The 27,693-nt window shown below is 38.9% G+C and overlaps 2 protein-coding genes across 4 annotated transcripts in view; both read left to right on the top strand.

The window, feature by feature from the left end:
* The window catches only part of LOC103033222 (SLAM family member 5-like), a 69,999-nt gene that overhangs the window by 41,246 nt on the left and 1,060 nt on the right, over nt 1-27,693 (top strand). The gene's annotated exons all lie outside the window — the stretch shown is intronic.
* LOC103047872 (uncharacterized) lies at nt 2,909-27,683 on the top strand. Its single transcript, XM_049478418.1, has 5 exons — nt 2,909-2,954; nt 13,874-14,176; nt 18,867-19,118; nt 27,396-27,430; nt 27,597-27,683. Exons 1-5 carry the CDS (start codon nt 2,909-2,911, stop codon nt 27,681-27,683), a joined length of 723 nt encoding a protein of 240 aa, XP_049334375.1.

The following is a 27,693-nucleotide window of genomic DNA, read 5'->3' as shown; positions in this document are numbered from 1 at the left end:
TATGTAAATTATTAATGAAATGTTACCTCATAGTTTGCATAGAAAAGACCCCACACTCCCTGGTGAAAAAAAAATATATATTTTTATGTACATAAAACATGTTGAGAATTGTGTAAGTATGCTGTAAATATACACAGAAACAGATTTCTGTATTTACTTTAAATGTATTAAAAGTACATTAATAGTATGCTTTCATCATTCATTTCATGCTTTTTAAAAAGTATAATATAGTGTATTTTAAATGAATAGACTACTATGAAGTACACTTTTAGATTAATGTAATTCAATATACTTCTAAAATACTTATTTACAAATATACTTTTGTACATTTTTAAAAACTAAAACTGAACACTAAAAAAAAAACTAATAAAAACTAGCAAACCCACTCTTAAAATTAATTAAAACTAACTGAATTGGAGGAGAAAAACATTAAAAAATCAGAACTATTGTAACCTTGCTTGGTTCATCAATAAAATTATTTGTTTTTTTTTTTTAGATGAAGTTTAAATATATATATATGTAAATGTATATATATGTAACAATTAAATATTTAATATGACAGTACTGATATAGAATTAATTTCTGCCTTTACTCTGGAGATGTATAATATAAAATGTATAATAGTGTTAGCTGGTGATGGTGAGCATGCAGAGGCGAATGAGAATGAGAACCTTTCATTTTAAGGCCCAGATCATTTATTAGCTGATAAAGTAGAAAGAGAACAAGAATGCTAACAAAATGTTCAATTAGCTTTTTTGGTTTGTGTTTTATGTTGAATAACAGGTTTCTGAGCTAGTTTCACCACAGTCATAAGTTCCAGTGGGGTTAGCAGAGGAAGTGAGTCGAGGGAGGGGAAATACATGTCAGTTATTTGAAACTGAGCAACAGAAGGAAACTTATACTCTTTGCTTTTTTTTTTGCTTCTAGGGCGTGGTACTGAATGCATTACATCAGAGGAGCTTAATCTGGTTAATCTGGCTCTTAAACCAGGTCTGCATGGACTAAATAATAATAATCATTATTCTGATATTTATCACAGATTATGCATCTTACTTGAGCAGCTGATATAGCAAAGCAAAATTACCTCCACTGCTGATTCTGCACTACGTGCATGATCTCACCTTGAGCAGTTTTCATTTTTACCCTCCTGCTCAAATGTAGGGGTGACCGACTGTCTTATTTTATGGCTATCTTACACCCCGTCAACAGTCTATTTCCATGCCTTGAGCCTGCGCTGTTAAAATAGCGTCAGAGTTAATGAATAAATCTACACTGATGGGGGTGTCGGTAAATTTTTGCCGTGTTTTTATCTTGGCAGCGTGAAAAACAGAAGCTCCACTGACTGATTAAAACCCTGACAACAGTAAACAGTCATCCACCCAATCATATCTTACACTTGCAGAGTGCAAATCAGATTTTTAACTCAACAATAAACAGGATATAGAATTAAATAACATTACTGTTCCCTTAAATGAGCTGCTGGTGTATCTTCACAGTGTGAACGAGCGAAACGGTATCCTCGCTGTTAAGATAGGAACGTGCCAAAGTCAGAGCTCACCTGACTCTTAAAGGACATTACAACTGACACACTGATTGGTTTATTTCACGTCATGCCCAAATCTAACCACACCCATGATTGATTAAGAGAATCAGTACATGTCCTTTTGTGCGTTTTGAGCTGTGAAAGGCACAATTATAATCATTTTTGAGCCCTCATGTGTCTAATCAGACCACATCTGTAATCATTTACATATCTGCCTGAAACAGAACTGCATGCTGAGTTTTGCAGATGTTCAACCTCACCCTGATGTTGGGCATTGTTCTAATGTGCGTTAAACAACCCGTCATCCTTCCTGTCCTAAAGATTCCTCAGCCGGCCTCAGGGCTCCGAGTGGGCCAGCCGTCTAAAGCGCTCCCACTATGATCAGGAGATCGCCGGTTTAAATCCTGTTCATGCAGCTTGCCATCAGCAGCCGGAGCCCTGAGGGAGCACAGTTAGCTTTGCTCTCTCTGGGTGGGTACAGTAGATGATCAGCACAAGACTGCATCTGTGAGCTGATGTATCAGAACCACAGAGTCACTGCCCTTTCCTCCGAACTTTAGCGCTGTGATGATGCTACGCGGCAAAAAGAGGTTCAAAAAGAGGCGGAGTCTGACTTTACATGTGTCGGAGGAAGCGTGTTCTTGTCTTTTTACCCCTCCTGGTGTGTTGGGGCATCACTAGTGATGGGGGGGAAGTCCTAATGAGTGGGTTGGGTAATTGGCCATGGAAACTGGGGAGAAATCAGATTTTATATAAACTCCCACTGCAGTTTATATTCCCTCACATCCACTATATACATAATATTACACACAAAACAGACTCACTGACAGGACACTGGGAGGGATAATTATGTAAATATCTACCTGTTTACTCCCTCCCAACTCACCATCAAGCTGGAAGAGCTGGAAATCCACCAATCCCTGGATGCTGCAGAACTTCTACTCCTGTATCATATAAGGCTTCCTGTGAGAAACACCACAGTCTGGTTTTGGAACACCACCAGTCAGGACAGATGGGCCAATCAGAGGGTGGAGTACTGCAAGAAATATTTTATTCCCTAAGGGTGCCTGTACTTTTAACCAGGACATCGCCTGAGACTTTATCTTTAGTATATGTATATTATATATTAAATCTGCATTTCATTATTTTTATTTTATTTTTTGTGTGTGTGACTGGGGTAAAATCATCAAAGCTTTTCACTGCAAGATGTGTCCTTTATGTGACAAAATCTTTTTTTCATAACAGTCTGTCTGTATATTAATATCAGTAACTGCAGTAACTGCACTGAGTAATAACACAACAGCGGAAGTAGTGGAGCTCGTTTCAACGTGAGAAAAAAGGAAGTTAACATTCGCATTCACCACGATGGCCGTGACACCGCTGTTCTTTTTTCTCCTCATCTTCATCTCAGGTATGGTTAAAAAAGAAATATTAAACATCATTATATATGTTTACTGTATCAAAATCTCTTCTATTGAACAGTGTTCAGTAATTTTTAGCGTGATTAGACCAGTAGAGGATTACTCAACGCTGGAAACAAAGATGTGTTTTTTTTTAGTGCTTTGTTTTATATTTTGTTTTTTTAAACACGTAAAATGACTGAAAATTTGTATTTTAGTGAGGGCTTGATAAGATTATATATAATAAAATACGTTTTTTAAACTATTCTGAAGAACTTTGACCGTTTCCTGACCACACCTAGAACTAGCTCAGTCTTTAGGCAGTAAGAAACTTTCAAATATGGTCACCCTCCTAAAATAATTTACTTTTTTTTTTTGCATAAATCATCTCCTCTCCATATCTCCGCATAAATATTTCGCTAGTTGTTTTGTGTTTCCTGAAAAACTTTTTTTTTTTTTAAATGAGCTTATTTAAGGAATGTGTCGATATTATAAAGTATTTAAAACAGGATTCCTCACAGGGTTAATTTATATTTTACATTATGGCGCTAAAGACCTGATTTTATACCAGCTGTTACCCTGTTTTTATTTTACAGTTGTAGTTTTTACGTTGTACGCTGCGCACAAAATAAGGAAATGCTTTAAAAACAGGAAACTTAAGCTATTTTTCTCTTATGTAAATAAATAAATAGATTTCTGATAAAAGGACTGGATTTAATAATACATTTTAGATATGATAAAATAAGTTCAGTCTGTCACATCAAACTTTATTAAACTTATTATTTAGCATGAAAAACATTTATGACATCTATAGGACTATGTCTGCTTAACATACTGTGATATGTTCAGTATTGCAGTTTTATAGAAAACATAATTGAAATGAATAATAATAATAATACTTTTTGTGATGTTCCAGCATTTTCTTTAAAATACACTAATTGATAAAATAAGCAGTAAGAAGTTGATAGTTGTACTGTAATGAATATGTATCTGTGTGAATGTGCATAGTGATGGTATATTAGAGAGATAACAGTATTAACGTTTATTAATAAGTTTACAGTGTAAAAAGTTTTATGTAACTGAAAAGAGACTCTAGTTTAGACTCTGTTGGATCCTCTAGTCTGGATATAAGATGAGTTTGAGACGGTTGGGTATGGAGGTTCTGCTGCTCTAATAAATGCTGTATTGGAGATAAATCTTGTGACCAGTCAGGGAAGGGAAGTTCTGGAATCTGGAGTCATTCCTGGAAACCCTTCCTCTGTGTGCTTCAACTCAACTCATTTAAACATCGCTAACTAGATTAAAAGTTTAATACAACAACCAAGCAGGATAACATTTACCGTATTTTTCACACTATATGGCACACTGGATTACAAGTAGGGTGACCATATTTCGTTTTTTTTTTCAAAAACGAGGACACTTGGGGTAGGGGGATGGCACAAGACAGACCTACACCTTTGCTTAGCACAAGGTGGTGGTGGAGGGGTGGTTTAGGGCATGGGCGTAGCAGCAATATATATATATATATTACAATAAGTATCCTGATATATATGTTTATATATATATATTATGTTTAACACTATAATGTGTACTTTATTAGCTGATCAGTTGGATCCGGTGGAAAACATACAATTTTGGGGCAGAGACCAGGGTTAATAAAATCATTTAAACTAAGTACTGTACTAAATTCTGGCGATCCACAACATCCAGCTTCTAGCTAACTGCTTAGCTAAATTAATTTTCGTTAATTATAGCTTACAGTAAGTCCTACAATACTAAATTAATAAAAACTATTTAAAATGAAATAGTTATTGGTTGATCAGGTACATCAGGGCAAGTTAAACATAAATGGTTTTATTTTCTCAAACCTTGACTACCTATATAAGCTAGCTAACTCTAAAGTTAAGCTAACTGACTGTCACAGGCCAGGTGACGCCCTTGCCCCTATCAATGCCAGTACACGAGGAATGTGAGCAAAAAAAAAAAAAGAGTATTTCTCTAAAATAAATTAGCATGTCAAAAGTAGGCTATTTACACGTTGATATATGCAGTAGAAATATTGCTAGGTGGATCATTTATTTATGTCTCAGCACGCAATTTTCACTTTCGTCGAACTAAGGTTGGACTGCTCATAATTGTCTTTATAACTACAGCCAGAAGCAGCCTGGTTGGCAACTTGCTAAGCTAATGATTTCACATGAGCATCTTTTCAAGTAATTGGTGGAACTATGTCAATGTGTATACAGAAGGGATGTAAACAGTTGACAAATTCAGCCATAACCATGTAATTGTGTAACTGTAACTTTAATATATGAATAATTATTTAACAAAACAACCAAAATTGGCTTTTATGATCACATAATCTTACTCCTTTTCACAGTCTTGCTCCTTTCAACATTAGTCCCTAAACAATAATAAATATTAATATTCAGATTAACACCTTTTGCTTTGTGATGCTTTGTGGTGTGGAATGCAGAAACTCCCTCTGCAGCAGACACAGCAAAGTTAAGTAAAGTTAAGCTAAGTAAACAAAACTGTAATAAAAAAATACTTTCTTTTAAAGTTTAACGAGCGCTGGATATTAATATACACAGATTTCTCTCATGAAAACTGTTTATTTGGGTGAGTAAAGCACTTCACTTTACTTACAGTAAGCTTAGATTATCAAATTATTAGCATTAGCGACTAAGCTAGGGTTAGCAGCTAACGGCTAATGTCGCCCGACAGCACTACACTGAGGAACCCTGAATGTCTCAGTAATCCAGGGCGATATTAGCCAGCGGTTCGTCCCACGTTGCTTGTTTTAACACTGTAAAAACACAGACTACCATCTGATGTTCTCACCTCTGAATGAAGGAAGAGCTAGTGCGGTTAGCAGGTAATGCTAACGCTGCTTCAACAGTGCTAGCGGGGTTAGCAGCAGGCTACAGTATATTTTAAATATACTTAACTTACATTTAAATATTTAAACTACTTCATGTGTGTAACTCCATATTTTAAATATGCTTACAGTAAAATTAGAATACATTGAGTATTACAACTGTATCACTATTTATTATACACTGGGTATATTAGAGTATATTTACTAAGAATTGATGATAAAAAATATTTATTTATTTACATTAGAGTATAAATATGCTTCGTGTTCCTGTATTTTGTAAGGAGCACACTTCTACTATACTTTGTTGGTTATAAAAATATATTTTAATATACTGTACTTCAATTTTTTGCCGTGTTACAAATTGACTTAAATTTTTTTAAATTAGAAGTAGTAATTTAATTTACTTTTTTTTTAAGTTACATGATACATTGTACTTTAAGTGAACTACTGTAACAGTAGTTTTAACACACTTTGCTAAAAATGTACAGAGGTATAATTAAGTTGGCTTGTCAAAGCCAACTTATAGTTCTTCTTATTCTTCTTATTATTATTATTCTTCTACGCTAAAATTTCTCAACGCTACTCCTCCTACAGTTTTTGAGCTAGAACCACCAAACTTCACAGTTTGGTAGAACCCATAGCCACTTAAGTTGCTTGTGCTTTTCTAAGCGATCGGAGAACCAGGGTTCTAGCACGGTTCCGTCAAAGTCACTTTTTTCCCCATAGACTTCCATTCACACTTTTTTCAAACTGCTCTAAAAGTCACAATTTTCAAGTTAGAACCACGAAATTCACAAGACATACAGAACTTGCAGAGACGTTTCAGACGATATGCTGATCTCACCGATACGATTTACGGTTTTCGTAAAATTATCGTACGAACTTTCCCCATAGGAATGAATGGGCGGAATGTTGGCCATCTCACACACACCAGCCGATCCTGCGCACGGCCCCCCTCTCTGCCCTGCTCCTCAGTACTGTATCTGTATGGAGAAGAGACTGCTGAACACAACCCACACCAGAACCAATACCACACTACACACACACCACACCACACACAAACTCCACACACCACACACTCTACACACCCCACACATACCCCACACCACACATACCCCACACCACACATACCCCACACCACACACACACCACACACCCTACACACCCCACCACACTATACACCCCACCACACACACTCCACACACCACACACACTCTACACACCACACCACACTCCACACCACACATACCCCACACCACACATACCCCACACCACACACACCAAACCCCACACACACTATACACCCCACCACACACACTCCACACACCACACCACACTCTACACAACACACACTCCACACCACACATACCCCACACCACACACACTCCACACCACACAAACTCCACAGCCCACACCACACACACACACGAACACACCACACAAACCTCACACCACACACACTTTAAACCACACACACTCCACAGCTCACATAGCCCACACCACACACACTCCACCCCACACACACTTCATACCCCACACCACACACACTTTAAACCACACACAAACTCCACCCCACACATACCACACACACTCCACACCACACATACCCCACACCACACACATCAAACCACACATACCCCACACCACACACACTCCACACCACACAAACCCCACACCACACACACTTCAAACCACACATACCCCACACCACACACACTTCAAACCACACATACCCCACACCACACACACTCCACACCACACAAACCCCACACCACACACACTTTAAACCACACAAACTCCACAGCTCACATAGCCCACACCACACACACTCCACCCAACACACACTTCATACCCCACACCACACACACTTTAAACCACACACACACTCCACAGCTCACATACCCCACACCACACACATACCACACACACTTCACACCCCACACCACACACACTCCACAGCACACATACCCCACACCACACACACTTCAAACCACACATACCCCACACCACACACACTCCACACCACACAAACCCCACACCACACACACTTCAAACCACACATACCCCACACCACACACTTCAAACCACACATACCCCACACCACACACACTTCAAACCACACAAACCCCACACCACACACAATTCAAACCACACATACCCCACACCACACACACTTCAAACCACACATACCCCACACCACACACACTCCACACCAAACAAACCCCACACCACACACACTTCAAACCACACATACCCCACACCACACACACTCCACACCAAACAAACCCCACACCACACACACTTTAAACCACACACACACTCCACAGCTCACATACCCCACACCACACACACTCCACCACACACATACCACACACACTTCACACCCCATGCACTCCACACACACTTCACACACACAAACCACACTCTACACACCACACCACACACACTCCACACCACACCACACTCTCTACACACCACACCACACACACTCCACAGCACACATACCCCACACCACACACACTTCAAACCACACATACCCCACACCACACACACTCCACACCACACAAACCCCACACCACACACACCCCACACCACACACACTTCAAACCACACATACCCCACACCACACACACTTCAAACCACACATACCCCACACCACACACACTTCAAACCACACAAACCCCACACCACACACACTTCAAACCACACATACCCCACACCACACACACTCCACACCAAACAAACCCCACACCACACACACTTTAAACCACACACACACTCCACAGCTCACATACCCCACACCACACACACTCCACCACACACATACCACACACACTTCACACCCCATGCACTCCACACACACTTCACACACACACACCACACTCTACACACCACACCACACACACTCCACACCACACCACACTCTCTACACACCACACCACACACACTCCACAACACACACACTCCACACCTAATACACACAACTCACCCCACACTCCACCACACATACACCACACTCCACCCCACATTCCAAACACACCACACCAAACACACTCCACAACCCACTCCACACCCCACACACTCCACACCACACTACACAACTTAGTAACTATTTGACAAGCCAACTTAAAGTTCGTTCACGAACTTTGCCTTTTCTAGTTGGAAATAAGTATTTTAGAAGTATATTAAATTACATTAAACTAAAATAAAAAGTATCAATTAATATATTATGCAGGATACATAAGAAAATCTGCTAAAATAAATCCTATAATTAACTGGATCTTTACATAGACAGGCAATGCCCAATCTCTCACCAAGAGGTACACTGCCCAATAGAGTAGTACCCTGAGAGACTTTTGATGGAGCAGTGAGGAAGGCACTTTTACGCCCTCTTGTGGAAAAATCAGTGTCTAATCAGAAAACACCTATAATCATTTATGTGACATAACTTTATGCTGAGTTTTGTATCAGTCTCCGGTGTTATATTTATTAACGAGTGTAATCTAAGAAAATGAACAAATCAACATTAACTCATTAACCCTTTAACGTGCAACATGGGTCAAATGTGACCCGGCTGAGTTTTAATTTTCTATTATTTAGCAATAAATTAATACAGTCATTCAGTATTCAAGGTATTACTTAAGTAACTTGTTTTTGATCATCATACAGCCTTATTTAATTTTATAATTTCTTACTTTTTGAATAAATGCCCTCTCTGTATCATTACCCCACTAATGCACACATGGCTCAAAAATGACCTGCATTTATTTTCTATGTTAATTCAGGTATGGTTGAGGGTTTCTTTATCACAAAACTTAATTACTTTTAAAGAAGCTTTTGTATATGTACATCAGTTTTACACACGGGTCAGACACCACACACATTTACCATTTCACGGCTCAGCACAGCTCCAGTCTCACAACTCAGTGCTGTTTTACACTAACATTACCTTAATAAATATTTGATGCCAGTAGTGAAATATAACGGCATACAATATTTGATCAGTATTTGGTTACCTTGAGAGTGAGTTAATTAACTGTCAGAAAGTTATACTATATATAGTAATTATTATTATCTACCCTAGTGAAAAAAGTAGATTAAAGTATACTAAGCACTATTATTATGCTATAGTGCACTAAAGTGTTCTTGTAGCCACATTATTATTAATCAGTATATTTAAAGAGTGCTAAAATGGAACAGCTTTTATTTGTACTTATTAAACTTTAATTGTATAAAAATAGTACAAAAGTCTTACTTAAATTGTGCTAAGTGTACTTAACTGTACTAAAATGGAAATATTTTAAATATATTGAATAAGTAACATTTAAACATTTATAAAACTACTTCATGTATGTAACCCCATATTTTAAATATGCTTACAGTAAAATATAATAGATTTAATAATGAGTATTACAACTGTATCACTATTATTATTATACACCAGGTATATTAGAAATGTACTAAGTTGACTGATTAAGTTGAATTGATGTTAAATATATGTGATCTATCTACAATAGAGTATAAATATGCTTCTTGTTCCTTATATTTTTAGTTTGACATTTAAATGTGTTATTTAACACTGTATCCTATAATTTACTTATATTTATATTTCCTATTTATCATTACAGAGCATTGAAATACATTTTAACTGTTATATTAATGTAATACCTAAATATATTTTACCATTTAACATTTTACCAATGTAGTAATTTAATTTACTTACTAAAAAGTTTCATGATATATTGTACTTTAAGGGGAACTACTGTAACAGCGGTTTTTAACACACTTTGCTAAAAATGGACAAAAGTATATTTGGAAGTAAGTATTGTAAAAGTATTTCGAATTACATTACACTAAAATTGTACTTCATAGTAGTATATTTTTTAAATACACTATATTGTACTTTTTGAAAAGTATGATCAAAGTTTACTTTCAAACATTTGATAAAAGCATAATATTAATGTACTTTTAATATATTTTAGGTAATATATTTAAGTACATAAATCTGTTAGTATATTTACAGCATACAGACATTTCTCCATATGGTTTAAGAACAATTAAGTATATATATATTTTTCACCAGGGTATTAGCTGTGATATTCTATTGTAGTTATCTAAATCTACTGTATTTAGCTAACTATTGTAATTAGCTACTTATGTTTAACTACTTTATTTCGGTGTGAAATGTTTTAGCTGACGTTAGCTAGGTTAGCTAATATTAACTGCTTTATGGAGGATTGCAGAGCATGTGCACAGCACAACGTAGCAGTCTGTAAAGTCAGGTACAGGCAAGTGAATATGCTAAGCGTGAGCACCACATAGTTAGTATGTGGTGCTCACCACTTCGTATGTGGTGCTCACTACTTTTTACAAAAAAAAAAGGCTGCCTAGGAAATCATTACCTTCCAAGGCAGGGACACGCTCTGGAGTCAGCATACGCCATCACGCGCCAGTCATGTGATTCGGAGGGTAGCGTGCAGGTGCATACAGGGAAATGCAGTCTTTAGAGCGAGAGCTATAATCAGGGCTGCGTCAAGAAACTTTCACTACTCTTCCTTTCCTACTCTTCCTCTCCTACCCCGGAAGAAGGTGGAGGAATGGAGGAGAGGAGAGGAGGAGGAGGAGTGGAGGGAAGGAGCTTGGGGAAATGGGACAGCTGATCCCTTTATATAGGATGTTGACTACTGATGAACTGAACCAATCACAACGCTCACTTTCAGCACAGGTTTCAGAACATTACTATCACACACAGCTAAAAATTCAGATATTCCAATAAAATCCTGTTTACTCCCAGACGCATTTTAGGCCGCATCTCCGGCCAGTGAAGCTGGCAGCCCTGTCTGACCTCAGCCTTATGAGGGATTCAGTTTACTCATCAGTCCCTAAGTAAAAAAATAAAAATACATAGATAAATTAAAATTATATATATATATATACATTTAGATAAGGAACCTAGTTAATTAATACGTTTATGACGTATATTTGTGCGTTCCCTTCTCCATTCCCACGTGCTCTGTGGGCGTGGATGCAGTGATGTCATTCAAAAATCCTTAAAAGTCTTCCGGAGTAGGATACTTTTATGTACCCTCCGTTAGAAGCCTCCCACAGGAGGATTTTAAGCGCCTTCTTTCGTCTCCTACGGTTTTCGGACAGGCGGCAAGATGGCGTCACAAAATCAGTTTCCGGGTCACGGAGGAGAGGAGGAGGATCGGTAGGAAAAAGGAGACACTTTTGGGGTTTCTGGACGCTGTCACACCTTAGCCTGTGTCTGTCCAGTGTTTTTCCTTTTTTGGTTCCTTCCTGCTCCTGTCCTCTGTTCTCTTGTTTTGTTTACCTGTCATGTTTCCCAGCCATGTGCTGCTGTGTTTTGGTCCTGTCCCCGCCTTAGCCCCGCCTTGTTATCTGTAACCCCTCCTGTCTCATTTGTAACAGGTGTCCCTAGTGTGTGCCTGAGTATAAATACCCCATGTGCTCACTTTTTGTAACTCGTCTTGTTACTCTGTTTGGATCTGCCGTGTTTTTTGTCTACAGTGGTCTGGTTGGTTTTCTTGAATTTGTTTCTTTGTTTGCTTATTTTGCTTGTTTAAGTCTTTTAGTTTATCCTTTGTTTTTTTAGTGTTTGTTTCAGTAACCTTTTTTCTTTATAGTTCTTCCTTAGTGTTTTGTTGTTAGTTTATTTTGTAATAATAGAGAATAAATCTGACTTGCGTTTACATCCTGCCTCCTCTGCGTTACAGACGCAGCCCAGGACAGGCAGACAGTCAGCAATAGGGCTGTCACAATAACTGAAATATTTTAATAATTTGAAGAATAAAAGTAAATAGTATTTTTGTAAGGGTTGGTGGCCGACCGAGGCATCCTCCGGGGCATCGGAGGGCGCGCCAGGCCAGCGCCGAGGGTTGCTTTGGCTAATCACCAACACCTGCTACCAACACCTTATAAGCAACGCCAACCAGCCACTCGGCGCTGGACCTTTGATGCTCCTCAGAGTGAATCTATGCCGGTTTTCTGAGCGAGCTTTGGCTCATTCTTTTTCCATTCTGCTCTTTTACTTTATATATCCATCTTCCCATCAAGCCTTTGTTTACATATAGCCTCACTCACACTGGGCGTGAGTTTCGTTTTCCCCCTTCTCGAGTCTCCACCCGTTTTCGGGGTTTTGTTTTTCTCTGTGTTTATTATTAATTAGTATTATAATAGTACTACATATAATAATAATTATATATTTATTTTTGTTACAATAGTAATAACAATTATTATTATTATTATTATTATTATTATTATTTCCCCTTTTTCTTGGGTTTACCTGCTTTGAGATCTACTGTTCAGCAACTGGATTCAACAACTCTCTGTAGCACTCCAACCCATTAAAATTTTTTTATTGGATAACAGTTTCAAACATTCAGTAGAAAAAAAAAACTAAACCTTTGTGGAGTTTGTAAATAACAGTAAATTACCAAGAATCTGACTGTTATTCACTGATTGTGCTAATAATACTAATACTAATACTACTACTACTACTACTACTAATAATAATAATAATAATAGTAAAACTTCATAGAAAAAAGCAAAATATATATATATACACCCTCAGCCATACATGAATTAACATAGAAAGACAAACATGGTAATGATCTCCAAGACTTTGGTTAAATATTCTTTGGATTATTGGAAGGTGTGTGTCCCATTATATCTGGCGTAAAGCAAACATAAATAAGAACATCATACTGGTGGTGGTAGTGTGATGGTCTGGTGCGATAACTTGATGTAACAGATCAGAACTTGATGTTTATCAGAAAATCCTGAAGGAGAATCAGAATCCGTCCATCTGTTCATTACTGACCTCAAGCTTAGGAGTACTTGAGTTCTGCAGCAGGACAATGACCCAAAGCACACAAACTTCACAAAGTTCACCTCTGAATGGGTTAAAAAACTAAATTAAGGTTTTTATATGCATGTGTGAAAAATGTCAATTAAATTTAGCAACAGACACATTGTGAAAAATAATCACAAGTAATAAGTGGTGATAAAATGTTTTTGTCTCTACAGGTTCCGGGGCGGAACCTTTGGTGAAGGAGGCTGGCACTTCTGTCCAAATGCAAATACAGGAACCTACTTTTAGCACATCTAGCTTTGTTGAGTTATACTGGAAGTTTAACAAAAAAAATATTATCATATTTAACCAAGAGAATGTTGTGAAGTATGGTGACTTTAAAGCCCGGATGGAGTTTAGTCAGGAAACTTGCATGCTGACCCTGAACAACCTGAAGAAGACAGACAGTGGACTGTATGAAGCAATAGCGTCTGCTGACACGGATAAATCTGTTGCTGAGTACTCTCTCACTGTGATGGGTAAGTGTTACAGAAAGAAAGTCAGCAAATGGAAACATTTACAGTGAATTGCAAAAGTATTAACACACCTTGAACCACAAAATTAAATGTATTTTATTGAGATTTTAAGTGATAAACCAACATAAAATAGCTTATAACTGTAACATGGAATGAAAATGTTACATGGTTTTCAAAAATGTGTTACATGCAAAACTATTCAGCCCCTTTACTCTAAAACCTCTAAATAAAATCCAGTGCAATTAACTGCCTTCAGAAGTTTCTAAATGAGTTTAAAGAGTTAAGTCTCAGTATAAATACAGCTGTTCTGTGAAGACCTCAGTGGTTTGTTAGTAAACACTAGAGAACAAACAGCATCATGAACACCAAGGAACTCAGCAGACAGGTCAGAGATAATGTTGTGGAGAAGAAGTTTAAAGCAGGGTTAGAATATAAAAACATATCTCAAGCTTTAATCATTCCAAGCAGCTCTGTTTAATCCATCATCCAAAAATATAAAAAATATTCTACACCTGTTTCTACAAACCTACCAAGAAATGACAATGATTCACCCAAACTGACAGATCCAGATAGGAGAGCACTGATCAGAGAAGCGGCCAAGAGACCCATGATCACTCTGGAGGAGCTGCAGAGATCCACAGCTCAGGTGGATCAGGAGAATCTGTTCACAGGACAACTATAAGTCCTGCTCTCTACAAATCTGATCTTTATGTAAGAGTGGCAAGAAGGAAACACCCTAAACATACAGCCAGAGCTACATTGGAATGATTTAGATCAGAGAATATTCATGTGTTAGAATGATCCAGTCTTAAATCCCATCCAACCTCACTGAACTTCAGTAAAATCTCAGTCTAGATCAGTGGTGTCCAAACTATGACTTGCGGGACATTGGTGGCCGTTTCCTTTTTTGGAATGGCCTGCAAGGTATTTTAAAGACAAAATGAAACAGCGATTGCAGAAATTTCAGATCAGATCACCATGCGCTCCAAAATATCCCATACCATCACTTCTTTACCACAGAAAAAATACACCTCACCCACAGCCTTCAGCAATCAACTATAAAAAGAAAATATACTTAAAAATCTGCACAGTAACTATAAATTATTATTAGTTATATTTATTTCTGTCAGTTATAAGGATTTATATTTATGTTCAGTACACAGACTAAATAACTGTGGCTTAATATAGCAGACACAGGCATTCTGCTGTTTAAGAATTTCAACAGATGCTTATTCTCACTTAAATGCTGGAGTTTTAGAAATGAAAATTTTAAATAGAAAAGCACTTTGACTGAACATAAATTTATTTGATTTCACTTCGATATTATGTAACTGAAATTCACTTTTAATTCTTTTTTTTTCATATCTGAAACATAAAGCATGTTGTCATTCTGGTGTCTGGTGCTGCCCGTCAATTATATAAAACTTAAAGCTATATGTTAGCATTCGTTTCTTATCCCCAGGGCAAATTTATAAAAATATTAAATATACTAATTCATTTATTAAAATCTTTTCAGTGTTCTAAAATGTCGCAGGCACGCATTGTGGAGTTTGGCAGTGTGCGCGGCGGGATTACCTGTCACAGCTTAGCCCATGTCTGCCTTGTGTTTCTCTCTCATTTGGTCTCTTGTGCTCCTGCCCCTCTGTTTTCCTGTCATGTTTCCCAGCCATGTGCTTCTGTTGTGTTTTGGTCCTGTCTCCGCCCTAGCCCCACCCTGTCATCAGTGATTTGTAACCCCGCCCCCTCTTGATTGATCCTCAGGTGTTTCCAGTTTCCTGTTCCCTCCTCATGTATATAAGCCCCTTTGTTTCAAGCCTTCTTTGTCTAGTCTTTTGTTGACTTGTTTGCTGTCCGTGTTCAGGTTTGTTTCATGCTGTTTCTTAGATTCCTGTTTTCCTGTTTGTTTGTTAATTTGTTTTAGTTTGTTAATTTAATAAAGATAATTATTCTGCACTTACGTCCATCCTCTCACTTTTGTAACATAAGACTAGACCTAAAATATGGACGTAGCAGAATATCTTCGCAGAGGTGGGCAGGGTTTGGGTACTGGTACCTGCCGCCTCTGCTCCAGCGCTGCCAGCGGCACCCGCCGCGCCTGCTCAAGCTGCACCCGCCGCGCCTGCTCGAGCTGCACCCAGCGCTCCTGCTCCTGTGTCTGCAGTGCCTGCTGCTCATGTGGTACCCACTGCTTCAGCTCCAGTGCCAGCGGTGTCCGCCGCTCCTGCTCCTGTGTCTGCAGTGCCTGCTGCCCACGTGGTACCCACTGCTTCAGCTCCAGTGCCAGCGGTGCCTGCCGCTCCTGTGACTGCAGTGCCTGCCGCTCATGTGGTACCCACTGCCTTTGAGCCTGTGCCCGCGGCTCCGGCCGCCTCTGACCCTGTGCCCGCGGCTCCGGCCGCCTCTGACCCTGTGCCCGCGGCTCCGGCCGCCTCTGACCCTGTGCCCGTGGCTCCGGCCGCCCCTGTGCCTGCTCCCAGAACTAAGCACACCCCCAGGTCGTGTGCTTCCAGACCTGCTCCAAGATCTCCTGCTTCAGCCCCTCGAGCTCTGCCCAGGCTGGTTCCGCAGACTTTGAACTTCACCAGTCCTGGGCTCCAGTCTATGTGTGTATTTGTACCCTTGTCTCTCCCTGTCTTGGTCCCCATTACTGTCTGTGTTCCTGTACCTGTGTCTAGTCATGTTTCGGTTCCTGTTCCCATTACCGTATTTGTGTCCGTCCCAGTAAATGTATTTGTCCCAGTTCCCCTGTCCAGTCTTGTCCAGTCCCCGTTCCCGTCTTCTGTTCAGTCTGCTGCCCCATCTGCGTTTCTGTCTAGTGTTCAGCCCCATGTCCAGTCCCAGTTCCCGCCCACTTTCCAGTCTGTGTTTCAACCCACTGTCCAGTCTCCATCCCTGTCTAGTGTCCAACCCTCTGTCCAGTCTATGCCCAGTGTCCAGTCTTTTGTCCAGTCCTTGTCCTCTGTCCAGTCTCAGCCCTCTGTCCAGTCTCAGCCCTCTGTCCAGTCTCAGCCCTCTGTCCAGTCTATGCCCAGTGTCCAGTCTGTGTCCCCTGTCCAGTCTCAGCCCCCTGTCCAGTCGTTTGTCCAGCCGCAGCCCCCTGTCCAGTCTTTGTTTTCATTCACAGTCAAGTCTCCCCTGATCTAGTCCAGTCTCCTGTTTTGTTGAGTTCCATCGTCCTAGTTCTGTCGTCTTGTTCTCTGTTCCCTCTCTTGAGGGGGAGTTATGTCACAGCTTAGCCCATGTCTGCCTTGTGTTTCTCTCTCATTTGGTCTCTTGTGCTCCTGCCCCTCTGTTTACCTGTCATGTTTCCCAGCCATGTGCTTCTGTTGTGTTTTGGTCCTGTCTCCACCCTAGCCCCACCCTGTCATCAGTGATTTGTAACCCCGCCCCCTCTTGATTGATCCTCAGGTGTTTCCAGTTTCTTGTTCCCTCCTCATGTATATAAGCCCCTTTGCTTCAAGCCTTCTTTGTCTAGTCTTTTGTTAGTTTGTTTGCTGTCCGTGTTCAGGTTTGTTTCATGCTGTTTCTTAGATTCCTGTTTTCAAGTTTAGTGTTTTGTAGTTTTGTATTCAGTGTAACTTTGGTTTATTTTGTTTGTTTGTTAATTTGTTTTAGTTTGTTAATTTAATAAAGATAATTATTCTGCACTTACGTCCATCCCCTCACTTTTGTAACATTACGTTTTCTTCTCTTTCTTTTAAAAAGCGTTTTAATAAATAAGGTAAGATCAAGTGTAGTAAAATGCATGGTATTAAATTCACTATTGTAGCCACATATTTACTGATAATTAATCAAGAGAAATCAGGCAAATGCGCTGAGCCTCTCTCTCTTGCAGCGCGGAGCTGAATTCAGCGTGAGGCTACAAATAATATAACAACTCAGTTTAGTTAAGTAATTAAGATAAGTAAGGACCAGTAAAGTTAATCAAATATTGTTAAATATAAAGGATAGGTTGAGGTTTTGGTGAGCTGTTTCAATTATTTGAAACTGAAGCTATAGATCATTAAAATAGGGCCCACAGATTATCTTATTACCTGCACAAAACGCGTCGCAGTGCTCATTGCTATCTTTCTACCAATGAAGATCGAATTTTACATCTTCCTCCTGTGTTTTTTTAATAGCAACAGATCTTATGAATATATATACACAGATTGGGTTGGTCTATCTTGGTAATGTAAAACACAGTAGCACCACTGACGAAAATTAACCTAGACAGATGTGAACAGTACGATGTTCATTGCTATCTTGGCGACGCATGTGCGCTCAATACCCATACACCCCAACCAAACTTTAACATCAACAATGAACAGAAAAGCAAATAAAATAACATTGTTAACTTCCTTTTACCTCTTTTTGATCCTTTTTATTGCCTTTTATTTAAGTAGTCAACAAACAAATACAGCATGTGATGTAAACTTGTGTAGCGATTTTAAATAGTATATGATATTTTTAAAGAGGTCAAACTCTATGAAGTCAAATTAACTCCAGACATCCAGTCACAGTGCCACACTGATTGGGTTTATTTTATGCACTGGTTTTCAGTATTTCATGCACATCTATGATTAATTAAGATAAGTAGTACATGCCTTTTGTGCATTTTGATTATTGTTTGTGTGTTTTATTGTTGTGTCTGGGTTTCAGTGTGTGATGACTGAAACTGAACTAATATATATAATCTGTGTTTTTATCTCAGATCCAGTGGATCCTCCAGTTCTGACTTACACACGCAGCGCTGACCCCTGTAACATCACCCTCACCTGCAGAGGTCACGACCTCTCAATCAACTCCAGCTGTTATAATGAGACCTGTGAGGAGAAGGAAGTGACATCTGGAGGCGTCACCCTTTCCCTGTCAGTGCGGGACGGTGCCATCATCTGTAACTGTAGCAACCCGGTCAGCTCTAAGCAGAAGAATATAACATTTACAGAACTCTGTGCTCATACAGGTACACACACACACACACACACACACACACACACACACACAGTATATTAAAGCTATTATGTTAGATGTTATGTGCATAGTCAGCTCAAACCTAATTTAGCTAAGCTGCCTATGAATAAAATTAACAAACAAACAAACATCAATCCGATCAGTTGCTCCCTCAATATTAGAATAACACGCATATGAATTACAGTGATGTCTAAAAGTTTCTAAATTGCCTTTATTTTTTGCATAAACTTGACCTAAAACTTTTTCAAAAGTGATAAATGTACAACTTGTGTCACTTCTAATTCCCTTTAAGAGCCAGATGTGCTCTGACTTTGGCAGATTGTTATTTTAACAGGGCAGTGCTTTAGCAGAGGAAACTGAGCTGCTGGTTGACGCTGTGAAGGAGCTCCAGCAGCTCATTTACGGGAACAGCAATGTTATTTTATTTACTATTCTGTTTATTGTTGAGGTGAACTGCTGTGTACCTGTATTGACAAGCTAGCAATACACCAGAAATGTACCTAAAGACATCTCATTTTGAGACTACTACGCCCATCAGTGTAGATATATTCACAAGCACCATTGCTATTTAAACCAGGCAGACGGAAGGTGTGAAAATAGACTGTTGGTGGGATGTAAGAAAGGACCCTTAGTCTGACCACAGTAAACTGAGTTTCCACTGTGTGATGGTTCAATATCAGGGGCGCACATAAAATGTTTGGTCTTTTTCCCAAAGGAGCACCTTAAGACATTGCTGTAAAAGGTGCTCACCTTTTACAACTTATACAAGTGCTTAACATCACTATGCTCCTGACTGCTCTACTCACTTTCTTTCTTTCCTTTCTTTGTGGATGATGATAATGATGATGATGATAATGCAGGGTGACTTTTATCTCCCTGGTTGAGCCTCCGATTTGCTGTTTGCATCCAGAGATCAACAGCTGGTTTTGGATCAAAAGTCTCTGTTGTTGTCTCAGACAGGTGAATGTGCATGAGAGACGAGAGGCGAAAGTCTGACAGGCGGAATCGGTACTTGTTTTTTTTATCCTATTGAGATGTGAAAAACCCCTCTGACATGCTGCACTGCTCAAGGGCAGTGTAAGGGACAACAGAATGTCTTCACAATGTTGACACACCCATCTGCTGTTAAAAACAGTGATTAACTTAGCTCAGAAATACAGTTAGCATCGCCAGTTAGCAGTTAGCCATCTTCATTAACATCAGCAGTCTGTTAGCCTAGCTAGCATTGAGCCTACAGCAGCATTCTGGAATTGTGAATGTAATAAATAACTAACTCAATTGAACTAAAGTCATAATACACATCTAATATCAAACCACAGATCCTACCCACTCTAACCAGCACTAAGAAATCAATCTGTTATTAAAAAACACAAAACAGTGATTAATTCAGCTCAGAAATACAGTTAGCATCTCCGGTTAGCCATTAGCCATTGCAACTAATCCACGATCAGCTACGTGTCATAATAAAAGTCATCAGATCAGCTTGTAGACTTACACTTGTAAACCAAGAACAACCAAGAAAAAGATTTTTATTTTATTTTGAAAATATGGTCAAATATCTAAATTATCTTGGTAGTTGCATCTAATTTAAGCGTTTTAAGCAGGGCTGGTAAAGATTATTACTAAAGTGCAAGACATTTCAACTGTTAATGTAAAAATGTCTTATAATGTAGTTACTCATTTAGATATATTTGAGTAACCGCTGGCCTATGTGACCTTTTCCTAAAAAATATTTTCTAATTTAAGTGAATAAAGGTGCTTTAAACTATATAAAATCAGTCTTGGGTCATGGAGAATAATCCATAAGAAATTGAGCTATAAGATATTTGGTTTGAAGCCCTTAAAACACTAAAGCACTTTTACATTTTATTTTTATTTCATTTATAGTGAGAGGTTTAGGCTTACATTTAAGGTCAGTAAAGCACTTTAAACATCAACACATTTTCCTGTATATTACGTTTCTTCTAGAATTGTGCTTCAAGTGAAGAACTTTATGCTGACCAGATTGTTTTACAAGTCAATATTGCCTAGATCGACAGTGCTAAAAAATGTTAACCTGTAAAACTGAGATGTTAAAGGCAATGCAGTTGATAAATTGAGTGCACCTAATATTTGTGCTGGTGCACCTAAAAAAAATGTTAGGTGCACCGGTGCAGCCAGTGCAAAAAGTTAGTCTAGAGCCCTGCAGACATAATGAACAAAATGTCTTGCTCAGCTTTCATTTATGTCCTCTGAATCAAAGAGCACTCCCAAAACTCAACTTCCTTCAGCAAGCTTTGTGTAAGGGCTGGTGGCCGATCGAGGCGTCCTCCGGGGCATCGGAGGGCGCGCCAGGCCAGCGCTGAGGGTTAATTGGCTAATTACCAACACCTGCTATGAACAGCTTAAAAGCAGAGCCAACCAGCCACTCGGCGCTGGATCTTTGAAGCTCGTGAGAGCGAATCTATGCCCGTTTTTTTTTCGAGTGAGCCTCGGCTCTTTTCTCTTTCTCTTCCCGCTGTCCCTTTGGAGAGAGTTTTGTTCAGCACCGCTGGCAAAACTCCTCCCGCAAAAGTATCTTCCTCTGTCCCTTTCCTCGCTCTCTGGAGTCTGCTGGAGATTAAGCTGTGTTCTCTCTCCTGTGTGTGTGTGTGTGTGTGTGTGTGTGTGTGTGTGTGTGTGTAGCAGCCGCGAGGCACGCGGTTTTGCTCACCTTCTCTCTCCCGCTGTTCCTCCCCTCTCTGGTGGAACAGCATATAATCCACAAACACCTCAGTTCAGTTTTGTTTTCTTTGGAAGCCCTTTTGTTTAGTTAATCCTTCACCTCATCTCATAAGAGGTAGCCGTAGCTTCCACGGCGAGTCTTGTTTACAATTCTCCCCCTTTCTCTCACTCACGCTCGGCGTGAATTTTGTTTTCCGCCTGTTTTCCCTCTCCGCCCGTTTTCGTTGCTCCGCCCCTTTCGGCGGAGGCTCTAAGGGCGAATAAAGCGGCCGCGTCCCAATCCGCTCGCTGGTTCAGCGGTTAGAGCATTGGGCTGCGGCTGTGACAGCCTGGGTTCGATCCCCGCGTGAAGCGGGGCTTAATAATAATTTTATATATACATAATATAATTATATGATATAATATAATATAATAATTATATAATATTATTATATATCCTATTGATATATATATATATATATATATTAACAATTATATATTTATTTATTATTATTATTATTATTATTATTATTATTATTATTATTATTATTATTATTATTATTTTCCTTTTTTCTTGGGTTTACCTGCTTTGAGATCCACTGCTCTGCACTTGGGTTCTAAAACCTTCTGGGCTGGAGAGCTACTGCTCCCATCCCATTACACTTTGCTTTGTGAAAGGCCAACAGAAAAATATTACACAGTGCTTGCCGCTGTTCGTCATTCAGTTCTGCCACCTGTCTATGGGGCGACTGGATTTCTGACCAGATCTGCGCCTGTTAGCAATAGTTTGCACTATGTTCATGTGCTCTTGCTTTTCTTATGCTTTTCAAAAGCTGGATGGCGCTGCTTTTATCTGCGAAATCGGGATTTTCACTGTATATTTTGCACCACATTTCTGTAAAGTTATCATCTACCTGGCGCCATTTTTCTGGTCATGGTGAACATAAGGCTTGTGTTGTGTACAGTAGTAAAGTTGTAGTAAAGTGGTATTAGTGAATATAGTAACTCTGTATTGTAGTAGAGAAGTGGGCGGAGCTTCTTCTGGTCATGGTGAACATAAGGCTTGTGTTGTGTACAGTAGTAAAGTTGTAGTAAAGTGGTATTAGTGAATATAGTAACTCTGCATTGTAGCAGAGAAGTGGGCGGAGCTTCTTCTGGTCATGGTGAACATAAGGCTTGTGTTGTGTACAGTAGTAAAGTTGTAGTAAAGTGGTATTAGTGAATATAGTAACTCTGTATTGTAGTAGAGAAGTGGGCGGAGCTTCTGGTCATGGTGAACATAAGGCTTGTGTTGTGTACAGTAGTAAAGTTGTAGTAAAGTGGTATTAGTGAATATAGTAACTCTGTATTGTAGTAGAGAAGTGGGCGGAGCTTCTTCTGGTCATGGTGAACATAAGGCTTGTGTTGTGTACAGTAGTAAAGTTGTAGTAAAGTGGTATTAGTGAATATAGTAACTCTGCATTGTAGCAGAGAAGTGGGCGGAGCTTCTTCTGGTCATGGTGAACATAAGGCTTGTGTTGTGTACAGTAGTAAAGTTGTAGTAAAGTGGTATTAGTGAATATAGTAACTCTGTATTGTAGTAGAGAAGTGGGCGGAGCTTCTGGTCATGGTGAACATAAGGCTTGTGTTGTGTACAGTAGTAAAGTTGTAGTAAAGTGGTATTAGTGAATATAGTAACTCTGCATTGTAGTAGAGAAGTGGGCGGAGCTTCTTCTGGTCATGGTGAACATAAGGCTTGTGTTGTGTACAGTAGTAAAGTTGTAGTAAAGTGGTATTAGTGAATATAGTAACTCTGTATTGTAGTAGAGAAGTGGGCGGAGCTTCTTCTGGTCATGGTGAACATAAGGCTTGTGTTGTGTACAGTAGTAAAGTTGTAGTAAAGTGGTATTAGTGAATATAGTAACTCTATTGTAGAGAAGAGAAGTGGGCGGAGCTTCTTCTGGTCATGGTGAACATAAGGCTTGTGTTGTGTACAGTAGTAAAGTTGTAGTAAAGTGGTATTAGTGAATATAGTAACTCTGTATTGTAGTAGAGAAGTGGGCGGAGCTTCTGGTCATGGTGATCATAAGGCTTGTGTTGTGTACAGTAGTAAAGTTGTAGTAAAGTTGTATTAGTGAATATAGTAACTCTGTATTGTAGTAAAGAAGTGGGCGGAGCTTCTTCTGGTCATGGTGAACATAAGGCTTGTGTTGTGTACAGTAGTAAAGTTGTAGTAAAGTGGTATTAGTGAATATAGTAACTCTGTATTGTAGTAGAGAAGTGGGCGGAGCTTCTTCTGGTCATGGTGAACATAAGGCTTGTGTTGTGTACAGTAGTAAAGTTGTAGTAAAGTGGTATTAGTGAATATAGTTACTCTGTATTGTAGTAGAGAAGTGGGCGGAGCTTCTTCTGGTCATGGTGAACATAAGGCTTGTGTTGTGTACAGTAGTAAAGTTGTAAGTGGTGTTAGTGGATATAGTAACTCTGTATTGTAGTAGAGAAGTGGGCGGAGCTTCTTCTGGTCATGGTGAACATAAGGCTTGTGTTGTGTACAGTAGTAAAGTTGTAGTAAAGTGGTATTAGTGAATATAGTAACTCTGTATTGTAGTAGAGAAGTGGGCGGGGCTTCTTCTGGTCATGGTGAACATAAGGCTTGTGTTGTGTACAGTAGTAAAGTTGTAGTAAAGTGGTATTAGTGAATATAGTAACTCTGTATTGTAGTAGAGAAGTGGGCGGGGCTTCTTCTGGTCATGGTGAACATAAGGCTTGTGTTGTGTACAGTAGTAAAGTTGTAGTAAAGTGGTATTAGTGAATACAGTAACTCTGTATTGTAGTAGAGAAGTGGGCGGAGCTTCTTCTGGTCATGGAGAACATAAGGCTTGTGTTGTGTACAGTAGTAAAGTTGTAGTAAAGTGGTATTAGTGAATATAGTAACTCTGTATTGTAGTAGAGAAGTGGGCGGAGCTTCTTCTGGTCATGGTGAACATAAGGCTTGTGTTGTGTACAGTAGTAAAGTTGTAGTAAAGTGGTATTAGTGAATATAGTAACTCTGTATTGTAGTAGAGAAGTGGGCGGGGCTTCTTCTGGTCATGGTGAACATAAGGCTTGTGTTGTGTACAGTAGTAAAGTTGTAGTAAAGTGGTATTAGTGAATACAGTAACTCTGTATTGTAGTAGAGAAGTGGGCGGAGCTTCTTCTGGTCATGGAGAACATAAGGCTTGTGTTGTGTACAGTAGTAAAGTTGTAGTAAAGTGGTATTAGTGAATATAGTAACTCTGTATTGTAGTAGAGAAGTGGGCGGAGCTTCTTCTGGTCATGGTGAACATAAGGCTTGTGTTGTGTACAGTAGTAAAGTTGTAGTAAAGTGGTATTAGTGAATATAGTAACTGGGTATTGTAGTAGAGAAGTGGGCGGAGCTTCTTGACATGGTGAACACGGTGAACTGCTACTTCAACCCCGCCCACAACATTTATACTGGATTAAGATCAGGACTCTGACTTGAACCCATTCCAAAACTTTAACTTTATTCAGCTTTAACTGTCATTGGGAAGAAGCTCTCTGCACTCTTGGTCGTTCCTGTGCTGCATGACCTATGTCTTATTGAAGTTCAGCTCACAGACAGGTGTAATATTTCCATTCCAAATGTGCTGGAATAATAATAGGCAGACTGTCCTATTGAATTTTTATTTTATTAGTAATTAGTTTATTATTCATTATTTTGTTCTAATCTGTACCTGAACACTGTTCCTGTATTCTTCTGAGCTGTCCATGTGATCTTTAGTAAACTGCAGAAAAGCTGCAATGTTTTGTAATAATGTTTTTTTTTTTTTGAAGAGCAGTGGCTTTTTCATTTCATCCCTGCCATGTTCACCATTGTATATCAGTTTTCTTCTTAAGAAATCCCATGGTTCTTGATCTTGAAGTAATCTTTGTTGGTCAACCAGTCTCTGTGAAGAGCAGACTCATACATGATCTTCAGTTTATTGCTTAAAAACAATTGACTGAATGAAGCTGATGAAAGCAAGTTTACAATAAACTGGAGAAATAGTTTTCATCTATTAATCTATTAAGTATAGAGTCAGATACAGTTTACTGAGCAGGACGGATTAAATTCACAGTTAATTCACTACATTACATGTTTGTACAAAAACCTGGTTCATTTGTATTACTGTTGAAGATAACTGCTAAACCTTTTTATCTTTATGTACAGAACCTCCGAGAGATCACTCAGAACCAAACTGGACAGTGATCTTGATTGGATCCTCACTGGTTCTCCTGGGTGTCCTGGTTCTCCTGGTTGTTGGATGTTATAAGATTCATCAGAGAAGAGCAGCAGGTAAAACCTTTTTTAAACACATTCTCAATATAAATATAAATATCTCTCCACATCACAGAGACTGGTAGCTGGATAAAGAGATTGTATTATAAGTAACAGTTTTGTGTGTACTTATATATGTATTGTTACAAAATAAAGCCCAAATGTCCACATGAAAAAGAATAAGATTTTCAACTTTTCACATCACTGCACACACACAAACACACACACACACACACACACACATTCATCAACCAGGATTAAACAATTTAGACTGGTATGGGTAATATTTATGTATCTTCACATTTGTAACGCTGCAACATGTCAGAAGTCTCTGAAGAAGAGTTGTAGAGGTTCCTAATGTTCTTCCTGTGATAATCCATCCCTTAATAACTCCAGTATTCTCTATACCCAGTAGCTGCAGATTGTGTGGTAGGGGTAAAGGGGTGTTCATGGAGTGTTAGAAACACATCCCACACATTTTCTATAATCCGGGATTATATATATGGAGATACAGCAGCTGGACATGGCTGAATAGTATATTTGAGAATATACATTGATGCACTGAAATGCATTTGTTGTGTAGTTGCATCCCTGTTAATAAGTTAATAATATATTGTTTTTTTTACGTATTTCCTATAATTAATTTTACCTGTTTTCACACAAAGAAATATTATCAAATTAAAGTTCACTATATCAGTGCATTTTAGCTGTGGGCCCTGAGGCAGTTTTAGTGGGTAGGGGTTAAATAAGCGGTTCTAGGTTCTGGTAATGTGGCACCACTGACCTGTTTGTTTTAGTGTTTTTTCTGCTCAGATCACTTCAGCAGGAGCACATCACTTAATTCATTAGTTAAATCAGGTGTGATGTAAATCAGTATAAACTCTATAACCTGTGCTACTCCAGGACTAGAACCGAAAACTACTGGGTTACATCACACAAAAGTATTTCAACATTTCATGCCCCATTTCTGAGGATTTTAATATATGAAATAAAAGAGTATTGCCCCTCAACATCTTTATTTAGGGGGCTAATGAACATATAGTTGGTGCTGTGATCCCTAAAACAGGTCTAATAACGTTCATGCAGAACCTGATTACTGTAACTTCGGTCTGTGCTGTACTGTACATATGATAAAATACTGTTAATATGACTGAAGATCATGGAGACTAATCAGTCAGTCCATTACAGTCTGATACACCTACACATTATTTTATTCTTGTTGGAGGATTTCTTCTGAAAGCAACTAATGAAGGGAAACTCAATAATTAATTTTTCATTTTCTATATGCAGAACAGCATCTGAACCGCGTCTACACAAGAGAGGAGGTAAGATCACTTAAGACATTTATACATTATTAATTAATGTGTTTACAATTATTTAATCTAAAGCTTACAGTGATCATATATAATCCCCTTTATTTAATTTAATTAATGAACATATCTAAACATACACATATATTACATATATCAAATATAGCTCTCGTGTCTACAGATCTATGATCAGTCATCATCACGCGAAACGAGGGAGGAGACTGAGAACCCCCAGCATCCAGCGAGTAATGGAGCATCAGGAAACTGAACACTGAAAT

The sequence above is a fragment of the Astyanax mexicanus genome, chromosome 4 (assembly GCF_023375975.1).
Source record: "Astyanax mexicanus isolate ESR-SI-001 chromosome 4, AstMex3_surface, whole genome shotgun sequence".
Taxonomy (NCBI): domain Eukaryota; kingdom Metazoa; phylum Chordata; class Actinopteri; order Characiformes; family Acestrorhamphidae; genus Astyanax; species Astyanax mexicanus.
This window is presented reverse-complemented; position numbering and strand designations above follow the sequence as displayed.

Bases quoted from the DNA above. Each gene is read 5' to 3' on its own strand.
- LOC103047872 (XM_049478418.1), top strand. From the start codon at position 2,909: ATGGCCGTGACACCGCTGTTCTTTTTTCTCCTCATCTTCATCTCAG. The intron at 14,177-18,866 runs GTAAGTGTTACA...TTTTTATCTCAG, and splicing joins GTACTCTCTCACTGTGATGG to ATCCAGTGGATCCTCCAGTT. The intron at 19,119-27,395 runs GTACACACACAC...TTCTATATGCAG, and splicing joins AGAACTCTGTGCTCATACAG to AACAGCATCTGAACCGCGTC.